The 11,552-nt window shown below is 58.9% G+C and overlaps 1 protein-coding gene across 2 annotated transcripts in view; it reads left to right on the forward strand.

The window, feature by feature from the left end:
- LOC117869834 (sialic acid-binding Ig-like lectin 8) overlaps positions 1–9,256 on the forward strand; it is an 11,958-nt gene extending 2,702 nt beyond the window's left edge. For both annotated transcript variants that reach the window (XM_034756946.1, XM_034756945.1), the window contains exons 3-8: positions 1,032–1,385; positions 2,695–2,958; positions 3,310–3,588; positions 5,313–5,459; positions 8,699–8,742; positions 9,018–9,256. In XM_034756946.1, coding sequence (XP_034612837.1) covers positions 1,032–1,385; positions 2,695–2,958; positions 3,310–3,588; positions 5,313–5,459; positions 8,699–8,742; positions 9,018–9,083 — 1,154 coding nt within the window. In that variant the 3' untranslated portion in view covers positions 9,084–9,256. The remainder of the gene's footprint in view (positions 1–1,031; positions 1,386–2,694; positions 2,959–3,309; positions 3,589–5,312; positions 5,460–8,698; positions 8,743–9,017) is intronic.
- Positions 9,257–11,552: the final 2,296 nt, after the last annotated feature.

The following is an 11,552-nucleotide window of genomic DNA, read 5'->3' on the forward strand; positions in this document are numbered from 1 at the left end:
GAGGGGTGATATGGGGGCTGAGTTGAGGGGGGACGAGGGGTGCCCTGAGGGGCGATGGGGGGGGCTGAGCTGAGGGGGGACGAGGGGTGCCCTGAGGGGTGATATGCGGGCTGAGTTGAGGGGGGACGAGGGGTTCCCTGAGGGGTGATATGGGGGCTGAGTTGAGGGGGGACGAGGGGTGCCCTGAGGGGCGATGGGGGGGGCTGAGCTGAGGGGGGACGAGGGGTGCCCTGAGGGGTGATATGCGGGCTGAGTTGAGGGGGGACGAGGGGTGCCCTGAGGGCTGATATGGGGACTGAATTGAGGGGGGACGAGGGGTGCCCTGAGGGGTGATATGGGGGCTGAGTTGAGGGGGGACGAGGGGTGCCCTGAGGGGTGATATGGGGGGCTGAGTTGAGGGGGGACGAGGGGTGCCCTGAGGGCTGATATGGGGGGCTGAGTTGAGGGGGGACGAGGGGTAACCTGAGGGGGGATATGGGGGCTGAGTTGGGGGGGAGGAGGGGTGCCCTGAGGGGTGATATGGAGGGCTGAGTTGAGGGAGATACTGAGGGAGACTGGACTGAAGGGGGTGGCCGCAGCAGGTGAACTGAGCAGAGATTTAGAGGGAAGAGATTTAGAGGGACTGAAGTGGGATGCAGAGGACAGAGTAGACTGAAGGGGGGCTGGGCAGATGTAGGGGAGGGGGTCGGCCTGGACTGATGGGAGAACTCGGGGGGACAGGAGTGATTTGGGGGCTGGGGTGATTAATTGCAGGCAATGGGATGATGTTGGGGGGCATCTCCAAACTCCCCTTCCCCGATTCACAGGGGAGCGCTGCCTGGGCTCACTGTCACCCCCAGGCCAGGAGAGGGGGGGGCTCAAACAGCCCCACAACACAACATCCCCGATTGTGTTTAAAGCCCCTGGGTTGGGGGCTGACCTGACGCTGGTCTCTCCCGGCGGGATCTGTGCGGCAGCCCAGCCTGCGGGGCGGGTTCCCCAACTCGCTGGGGCCAGGCGCTGGTCTGATCCCCGATTCCTGTCCCCGGCAGGTGCCTACGCCCAGAAGTGGGATGTGACAGTCGCTCCGCGGCCCGTGGCTAGAGGGGCCGGCGCCTGCGTGACCATCCCCTGCTCCTTCACCTACCCCGCAGGGTGGTCGGTCAGTGCCGTGAGCTGGACACGGGACGGGGATCAAACCGTGTATCACTCGGACGAGGCTCGTGTCCACGCTGCCTTCAAGGGGCGCGCCCGCTATCTGGGGGACCTGCTGCACAACTGCTCCCTGCGGGTGGCGGGGCTGCGCCCCAGTGATCAGGGCACCTATCGCTTCCGGTTCGAAGCCGTGCGCAACGGCAGCAGTGACGGATGGACGGGTATGCCAGGACAGCGGCTCAATGTCTCCGGTAACCAACTTCCGTCCAGCACCCACGGGTCGCTCACTCTCGCCACACGCGTGTGCGCACACACAGGGCAGGGCTCGTCACACACCCACACAATCCATCTCTGCCTGGCTCTGAAATCCAAGAAGTTAGAGCTGGGAGCCAGGACTCCTGGGTTCTCTCCCCGGCTCTGGGAGGGGAGTGGGGGCTGGTGGGTTAGAGCAGGAGGGGCTGGGAGCCAGGACTCCTGGGTTCTCTCCCTGGCTCTAGGAGGGGAGTGGGGGCTGGTGGTTAGAGCAGGAGGGGCTGGGAGCCAGGACCCCTGGGTTCTCTCCCCGGCTCTAGGGGAAGTGGGGTGTAGCGGTTAGAGCAGGGGGGACTTGTGGGTCAGAACTCCTAGGCTGTGTTGTCAGATCCGAGTCCCCATCATTCTGTCTAACCCTGAAGAGCCGCTGAGACTGACCCTGCAGCCAGCGTAATGCAGCAGGCGTGAGGGGCTGTCAGGTGGAGCCCGACAGTCGGTCTGGGACCCTGCAGGACACCCCCCCGCCCCTCCCCCAGAACAGCGGGAGGGGGTAAAATGTGCTTTGTTGTGCATGGTTTCGGGGCGGCAATAAAACAGGCTGAGGTAATATGCGGGAAAAACACTAAATCTCATAAATGTACCAAGAGTCGCCTAGTGAGGAAATTGCTAAATATTTTGTGTGAGCTTCTCTTTCCTCTGCACGTTTCTCTCCCTCGCTCCCAATCTGGGGTAACACCCCGGCCCAAGTCAGCTCAGAGCCGCGGTCTGGGACACCAGGAGCTAAAGAGTGTTTGTACCTGGTTCAAGCCAGATTTGGTTGATTCTTTCCGTGGTAACAGTCGTCTCTGAATTGTGTTGGTATCGATCGTATCTTCACCCACCGGGGTCTGGCTCTTGGCTGGTTTTTAGCAGCATGGGGGAATCTGTCTGTCTTGCGGGGTTTGTGGGATCGAAGGTTTTTGTGGTTGGAAGGGGGATGAAAATGCAAAAAACAAAGCCGGGCCCTTGGACAGAATTAAAACCAGCCCCGCTTAGGGCTCTGGTCTGAGGCCCGATGTGTGGTGCCCCCCACTGGCGGCTGCGCCCCCCGGGCAGACCCAGCGCTCCCCGTGTCTCAGGCCAACGTTTGCTGCTCTCCCCCATTGCCACGACCCCTCATTGCCCCGGTGAGCCGAGCTCCCAGGCTGGGCCGTGCCCACCCCCTGGGGCTGCTCCCCGCTCTGCAGCTGGGCCACGGCCCCTGGGAGCACTGCCAGCCCCAGGGCCCCAGCAGGGATCAATGGTTCCTGACCCCTCCTCTCCTCACAGACGATCAGTGCCAGCCCTCCCTGGTGCGCCGAACGGACCCGGGACCCTCCCTCACCTGCTCCGTGGGGGCCGCCTGCCCCCATCGCCCCTCCTGGTACGACCGAGATGGCGCGCGGCGGAGCCCAGGGCAAACCCCGGGCGGGGCTGGGGTGACCGAGCTGCGAATATCCCCGTCCCAGCTGCACCCCGGCGCGGCGCTGAGATGCCAGGTGGATGGATACAGGGATGAGTGTGACTCTGACCAATTCCAGCCCCTGGCTACAGGTGAGCTCTGCTGCTAGACATGGCATGGGTAGAGCAGGGGGTGCTGGGAGCCAGGACGCCTGGGTTCTCTCCCTGACACGGGGAGTGGAGCAGGGATATGGTTAGAGTGGGGGTGGGGCTGGTGATCAGGACTCCTGGGTTTTGTCGCTGAGACGGGGAGGGCAGTGGGATCTAGAGGCTGAATGCAGGAAGGGTGGGAGTCAGGACTCCTGGGTTTTATTGTCTGGAAAAAAAAACTCTCATATGGCTCTAGCAAATATTCTTGGCCCGTGGGACTGGACGGGGAGGGACCTGCCCCTTCGTTCAGTCCCGGGGCCCCGCTGACGAATTCTCACCGACTCTCGCCCTCAGTCACCCCCAACGCGCCCAGGGTCGAGGTTTCGTGGCCGGCAGGGAAGGCAGCGCTAAGGGAAGGCGACGGTTTTACCCTGCGCTGCCTGGGTGCTGCGCCGCGGCCTCCCGGGTACGTCTGGACCCACGGGGACCTCTGGCTGCCAGAAGCCAGGCAGGATTTACGTGTTGACAAGGCAGCCGTCTCTGACGGAGGGAGCTACGCGTGCGGGGTCTGGGTGTCCGGCCCCGGCTGGGGGTATCTGAGCCTCTCTGCGAGGGAATCGGTCGAAGTTCAGCGTAAGTAGTGAGGGCTGGCGAGAGCCTCCTCCCTCGCAGCCCCCGATCCTCCCCACACGGCCTCTTGGAGCAGCCCCGTGTGCCCCCACCTCATCCCCTCTGCTTCGTTCCCTCCCACCTCATCCCCACCCGCCTCGTCCCCCCTGCTTCGTCCCCGCCCGCCCGCCTCGTCCCCCCTGCTTCGTCCAGACTTCCTTACCCCCCCCTGCTTCATCCCCGCCCACCTCGTCCCACCTGCTTCGCCCCACCCGCCTCGTCCCCCCNTCCCCCCTGCTTCGTCCAGACTTCCTTACCCCCCCCCTGCTTCATCCCCGCCCACCTCGTCCCACCTGCTTCGCCCCACCCGCCTCGTCCCCCCTGCTTCGCCCCCTCCCGCCTCATCCCCCCTGCTTCACCCTGCCCACCTCATCCCCCCTGCTTCGCCCCGCCCGTCTCGTCCCCCCTGCTTCGCCCCCTCCCACCTCGTCCCCACCCGCCTTGTCCCCCCTGCTTCATCCCCGCCCACCTCGTCCCACCTGCTTCGCCCCACCTGCCTCGTCCCCCCTGCTTCATCCCGCCCACCTCAACCCCCCTGCTTGGTCCCCGCCCCCCTCGTACACCCTGGTTCGCCCCCTCCCAGCTCGTCCCCCCTGCTTCATCCAGCCCCCCTCGTCCCCTCTGCTTCGCCCCTCCCACCTCGGGGGCCCTGGTGTTAAATTCCTCCCCCGCCTCCTAATCACCACATTTGGTCAACCCCAGTGCTGCTGGCTCCAGGCTGGACCCCCTCCCACACCTGCCCAGGGCCCCCAGCCCCCTCCGGGCCCCTGCCCATCCCACCATCTGACCTGGGGCCTCATTCCTGTCTGGGCCAGGCCTTACCCACCCTTCCCGGCGCCCACATACCTTGAGCCCACAGACCCTTCTGGGGGTCCCCCTGCCCCTTATCCCTCTGCCACCCTGCCTGTTCTGGCCCCCTGGAGCCACATGGGCCAGGTCCTGCCCCTCACCCCCCCCCCGAATCCCTTCCCCCCACTCTGTCTCCCCAGAGCCCCTCCCACTTGTCCGAGTGTCGTTTGCCTTTCCAGTGGCGATGATCAGGGGAGGGACCCCACCAGCCGGCAGGGTTCCCATAGGCGTGTCTGTTAACCACACGCGGCAGCCAGGCCGAGCTACCCGCACGCACGGCTGCCTCCGAAAGCGTGAACATGGTGAGCGCCCCAGAGGCTCACCGCCTAGTAAAAACGACACCAGCCCGGGACACACAACCCCATTTTTCTCGTCCTTTCCCCGCTCCTTACTCCTCCATTTCCAGACGCCCCTAAAGGCGCGAACATCACGGCCACACCCGGCGCTGACCTGCACAAAAGGGACCCGGTGAATGTAACCTGCCATTCAGTAGCCGTGTCCCCACCGACGCCACCTCACCTGGGACAAGGATAACGCCAGGCTGGGGGGTCGTAGCTGGAGCTGGCGCTTCAAGGCGTCACAGCGACTCACGCTGGGGAATATCACTGCGAGGTTCAGAACCCGACTCGCTCGCCCCCCGTCACCATCGCCGTCCCCTCAAGGTCCTGAGAGTCCCTGGCTCCCCAGGGGGCCTGGCTGGGGACGCCCAACACACAGGCTGGCAAACCCTTGGGCTGTGGGTTCTGATCCCGTCGGGCTCCGTGCCGCCCAGGTCGGGCCATGCTGGGCCGGGCTGTCAGCGCCCCTCACCGGTGACACCAGCCCCTGTCTTCCCTCAGGCTCTGGCCAGTGCCAATGTCTAAGCCCCGGCCTCATGGCCGGCGTTGTGGTTGCCATCCTGCTCCTCGTCATCCTCGTTAACGTGGGGGCTTGTTACCTGCTCAGGAAAGGCCGGCGGCAGGCGGGAGCCGAGGGGGCTGTGGAGGGTAAGCGCCGGGCTGGGTGGGTGGGAACAGAGACGGGGCTGGTGCAGGGGGTGGGTGATTTGGGGGGCTGGTGGCAGACACATGGGAAGATGGGGGGATGGTGGGAGAATTTGGGGGGTTGGGACCAGTGGTTCAGGGGAAGACACTGTGGGTGATTCGGGGGGGCAGAGGCTGATGGTTTGGGGGGCTGGTAGAAAATACTTGGGGGAACACAGGGCTGGGGGGGAAGTTTAGACATGTGGGGTGATTTATGGGGGGCTGGTGGGAGATGGGGAAATACAGGGGGTGGGAGGGGATGGTGGTCTGGGATGGTTGGGGGGAGACACTTGGGGGAATGCAGGGGTGTAGCCAATGATTTTAGTTTATTATTCATTGATTGTGTAATGTTACGATTCATTAACATACAATCACTGTCTGGTCAGTAGAGGGGCGCTGTAGGGCTATAGAGGTCTAAGACTGATCGGTATTTCGCAGGAATAACCATGTATTAGAGCAGCGGTTCTCAGACTCCATTGCACCGTGACCCCCTTCTGACCACAGAGTTACTGCGACCCCGGGAGGGGGCAGAGCCCGAGCCCCCCGCCCCCCGGTCTGAGCCCTGCAGTTCCAGGTGGGGCTGGAGCTGGGGTTTCAGCTTCAGCCCTGAGTCCCAGCAAGTCTAACGCTGGGCCTGGCGACCCCATTAAAATCGGGTCCCGACCCACAGTCTGAGAAGCGCTGTGTTAGAGAGCTAAGGCAGGACGGCTCAAACGCAAGGCCTGTAGGCCGAGACCTGCGAGATTTTAGCTTCGCTATTTTGGGCCTTGGAGCGAAGAAACGCTGACAGACGTCCGTGAGCGAAGAGAAACCCGCTGCCCTGAGATGCTGGGGAAAGAGGCCCCAAGGGCAATGTTACAAACAATCAGCCCGAAGATTAATTTTAAATCACAAACATGCTGTGGTGGCACATCTGGCTCCAACGTGTGTCTGTGTTAATGGGAACAAAGAGAATCTACACAACGTATAGCGAGGGCCCTGCCAAATTCACAGGCCGTTTTGGTCAATTTCCTGGTCATAGGATTGTAAAAACAGTAAATTTCAGGATTTCACAGACTCACAGAATCTCAGGGTTGGAAGGGACCTCAGGAGGTATCTAGTCCAACCCCCTGCTCAAAGCAGGACCAATCCCAACTAAATCAATCCCGCTATTTAAATCTGACATTTGGCGGTGTTGTAATTGTAGGATCCTGACCCAAAGAGGACTTGGGGGAGGGGGGGTTGCCAGGTTATTGTAGGGTTGGTTGTGGTACTGTGTGACAATGCGGTTCTGGCGGAACCCAACTGAGAGCGCCAACTCAGGACAAATTGCTCAAACAGGGCAGTTACAGCCCAAGGCTGGGTTTTTTTCCACCTCTAAGGCAAACCAAACCAGCCAGACTAGGAGGACTTCGGTCTCACTCCACTGGCTAACCGCAAGTCTCACAAGCAATCTCCTTAGACACTCCAGTTTTCCAGTACTCCCACCAGTGCCACTCGTTATGGGGACAAATGGTTATGAAAACCAATACCCCAGTAAAAGAAAAAAGGTTCTCCCGATCCCAAAGGACCAAGCCCCAGACCCAGGTCAATATACAAATCAGGTGTTACCCACAAATCACGCTGCTGCCAATCCTTTAGAATCTAAAATCTAAAGGTTTATTCGTAAAAGGAAAAAGATAGAGATGAGAGTTAGGATTGGTTAAATGGAATCAATTACATACAGTAATGGCAAAGTTCTTGGTTCAGGCTTGCAGCAGCGATGGAATAAACTGCAGGTTCAAATCAAGTTTCTGGAATACATCCCCCGCTGGGATGGGTCCTCAGTCCTTTGTTCAAAGCTTCAGCTTATAGCAAAGTTCCTCCAGAGGTATGAAGCAGGATTGAAGACCAGATGGAGATGAGGCATCAGCCTTATATAGTCTTTTCCAGGTGTAAGAACACCTCTTTGTACTTACTGTGGAAAATTACAGCAAAATGGAGTCTGGAGTCACATGGGCCAGTCCCTGCATACTTTGCTGAGTTACAAGGCGTATCTGCCTTCTCTCAATGGGTCCATTGTATAGCTGATGGTCCTTAATGGGCCATCAAGCAGGCTAGGCAGAGCTAATCTCAGCTTGTCTGGGATGTCACCCAGAAGCATAGCATAAGTTTGCCATACAGACAGTATAGAGCCAATATTCATAACTTCAACTACAAAACTGATACACACACATAGACAGCATAATCATAACCAGTAAACCATAACCTTGTCCTAGACACCCCATTTGACCCCCTTTATACAAGATTTGCGTGCCACTACAGGACCTTGATTGCAACAATGATCTATACGGTCCCAGTTTATGTCAATAACGTCACATACTGCCACCCTTACGTCTGCACTGCTGCCTGCAAGCTGGGCCCGCAGTCAGCAGCCACCACTCGCCGGCCGCCCAGCTCTGAAGGCAGCGCAGAAGTAAGGGTGGCAATACCGCGACCCCCCTAAAATAACCTTCAACCCCCCCTGCAACTCCCTTTTGGGTCAGGACCCCCACTTGGAGAAATGCTGCTCTCCCCCACGAAATCTGTCTCCTACAGCGTAAACACACACAAAAGACCAGATTTCACGGGCGGAGACCAGATTTCAATGTCCGTGATGCATTTTTCATGGCCATGAATTTGGTAGGGCCCCACCTATAGAAATCCGGGAGGCCTTAAGTGTCATGGGGAAAATGGGGTGAAACTTTCAGGTCCATGCATAGAAGGTCGCTATAGGCAGACTCCAATTATAAAAAGGGGGGGCCTAGTACAGTTGAGCAGAGACAGGGACCTTGGCTGTGCCTTGGCTTCCCCGTGTCCCGGTGACGCTGGATCTAAACCAGGCCGAGGTGACTCTGCTGAGTGGAGACGGTAGCCGCCAGCGCCGGCCCCTCACTGCTGTAGTGTCACATCACTGCCATTCACTTCAAATAAAAACAAAGGCTACAGGGGGTGGGAGGCCGGTGGTTTGTGAGAGACACTTGGGGGGATCCAGGGCTGGTGATTTGGGGTGGCTGGTGGGAGACACTAGGGTGTAGTCAGTGGGCTGGTGGTTTGGGGGGCTCGTCGGAGACATTTGGGGGCAGTCAGGGGATGGGGGGCCAGTGGTTTAGGGGGGCTGGTGGGAGACACTTGGGGGATTCAGGGGGCTGGTGATTTTGGGGACCCAGATCTAACAACAGAAACTATTTTCCCTTTCTCCCGAGGTGCCGAGCTTTCCCGCAGGCCGAAAACAGAGTCACCCTATGAGGTGAGCGCAGGGTCTGTTACCCTCCCCCCGCGGGCCCCGCTGCCCCCTGCTGGCTGGGGTGTGTGTGCGGCTGCAGCCTCCCTACCCCCCGCAGTGCAAATTCCTGCCCCCTGCTGGGTGGAACCGGTGCTGCCCGAGTGTGTGTGTCAGACCCCGTCCTGCTACCGGCTCAGGGGAGATTCTCCCAGCCACAGAGTGTCCGGTCCTGGCAGCACCCACCCCGCTGGCCCTGGGCCCGTTGAGCAGGGATCTCACTGGCTCTGCTTGATCTACAGGAACTCCAAGGACGGACCCAGGATATTTATGGCCAGTTGGACTCTCCCCAAGCAGGTTCCCACTGAGCTCCGGCGAAATCCCGACCAGCCGGGGACCCCTCTGCACGGCCGGGACCCTAAACACAAAGAGACGCCATCGCTCAACGGGGCCAGATCCCAGCGGGGGTCCACAAGCGCCCACTTTCCATTGTGCTGGGGGGTGCTTGACCCCTGGCTCTGCCCCAGGCCCCACCCCCACTCCACCCACACCCTCAAGACTGCACCCCTGCCCCGCCCCTCCCCACTCCTGCCCCACCTCTTCCCACCCCTGAGCGCGCTGCATCCTCACTCCTCTCCCCTTCCCAGTACGTCCCTCGGCCCACGTCACTTCCTGCAGCTCCCATTGGCCTGGAGCAGCGAACCGCGGCCACTGGGAGCTGTGATCGGCCAAACCTGCGGACGCGGCAGGTAAACAAACCGGCTCGGCCCTCCAGGGGCTTTCCCTACACAAGCGGCGTCCCAGGTTTGGGAAACACTGCCTTAGGGTACTTCAGATTAAAACACATTGCTATACAAGTACCTAGCAAATATTCATAACTTCAACTACAAAAATGATGCACACATACAGACAGCATAATCATAATTAGCAAATCACAGCCTTTCCATAGACACGTCACACGACAACCTTTGTACACTATTTGCTGCAAATATAGAACAGTGGTTGCGGGTTATGTCAATAACATCACACTCTTTCTGGTCGGTCTCTTCACTTCCTTGTTTTTGTTTTGCCTGTGGTTATGCCACGGGGGTGGGCTCCCACCGTGTTCCAGTGACGGCTGCTTCCTTAGCCAATTTACCTGCTTGTTCGTTTCCCCACTGTAATGGACTCTTTCCCCTATGGGCCTTTCTTTTAACCATCCGGATCCTTTTATATTGCTTTGCCAATTTCTCCGTTTGCTGCCACAGAAGTTTGTGCTTAATTTCGGATCCGTCGGTTCCTGTCAAATCTACACTATTCCACCATGGTAGGTAGAGGGTGGTTCCCTTGTAAACATAATCTGAATCGGTTCCTATTATTAGCTCCGTTTGCTTGTTCCTCATCCTGCTAAAACTTCTAAGACCGCTGACACTTCTGCAAACTGCGTTCCTCCTTTGATCAGTTTGTACTGGAAGGTGTTAACTCTCTGCAGGTTTCCAGTTAAACAAATCTCTGCAAAGCCAGTGACTCGTTTTCCTTCGGTGTAACGTGAGCTGCCGTCCACAAACCAAATGGTTTTTCCCATCACCTGTTCAACTAGGGTTGCTGTAAAGACAGGGTGCGCTTTGGATTCCCGTTGGGTTTCACAAACATGTTCCCAACCGCTTACAGTCAAACCCCATCCAGATATTTCAGGTCCTTTTAGTGGGACTAATTGAACATTCTCGGACATGAGAGCAAAGACCCATTGAATGGCCTTATCTACTCTCGCACGGCCTTTAGACAGGCTTTCCCTTCCCAGCGCACGGTGACTCTTAACAATCCCCTCGCTTGCTCCGATAATTGCCTGAGCTTTTCGTAGTGTCCAGTAGGCGGCGAGAGCGGTTTGCTCACAACTTCCCAGTTTGCTTTCTGGACCTGTTAACGCTCTGCTATAAGGAATGGGTCTCTCCCCTGCACCAGTATCCTGTGTAAGCACACGAACAATACAGGTTTCAGAGTAACAGCCGTGTTAGTCTGTATCCACAAAAAGAAGAACAGGAGTACTTGTGGCACCTTAGAGACTAACAAATTTATTAGAGCATAAGCTTTCGTGGACTACAGCCCACTATGCATCCAAAGAAGTGGGCTGTAGAGCATGAAAGCTTATGCTCTAATAAATTTGTTAGTCTCTGAGGTGCCACGAACAATACAGAAATTCTTCACACTAGGGTACAACACAAAGGGGAATTCGCAGGGCCGGTGCAACCATTTAGACAAACTAGGCGGCCGCCTAGAGCGCCTAGTGGTTGGGGGCGCCTAAAAGAAGGAGGTGGAGTGGAGGTGAGCTGGGGTGGGGGGGGGGGCGCGGGGAGGGCCGCCGCAGGAACGGGGGGGGGGCGCACAGGGGAACCGCTCCCCGCTCCAGATCACCTCCACTCTGCCTCCTCCGCTGAGCACACAGCCCCCGCTTTAATTCTCCTCCAATCACCGCAAGCCTGGGAGGGCAGGAGAATTTGAGCGGCGCCGGCGTGCTCAGCGGAGGAGGCGGAGCCGAGGTGAGCTGGGTGGGCTCCCCAGGCGGGTTAGCTGCAGGGGGGGGTAGCTGCTGCGGGGGGGGGGTGTCCCCGGGCGGGGGGGGGGCAGGCTCCCCAGATGGGGGGCTGGGTTAGCTGCCACGGGGGGACGGCGTTAGCTGGTGGGGGGGAGTGCAAGGTGGAAGTTTCGTCTAGGGCATGAAACTTCCTTGCACCGGCCCTGGGAATTCGTTGTTAGGGGCGGCCAAAGTAGGTGCCTCCATTAACCCTTTTTTCAGTCTTTTCTATGCCTTAGTTGCCTTCTTGGTCCAGGTCCACTGTAGTCTTTTAAGTATCTCGTAC

The sequence above is a fragment of the Trachemys scripta genome, chromosome 24, assembly GCF_013100865.1.
Source record: "Trachemys scripta elegans isolate TJP31775 chromosome 24, CAS_Tse_1.0, whole genome shotgun sequence".
Classification (NCBI taxonomy): domain Eukaryota; kingdom Metazoa; phylum Chordata; order Testudines; family Emydidae; genus Trachemys; species Trachemys scripta.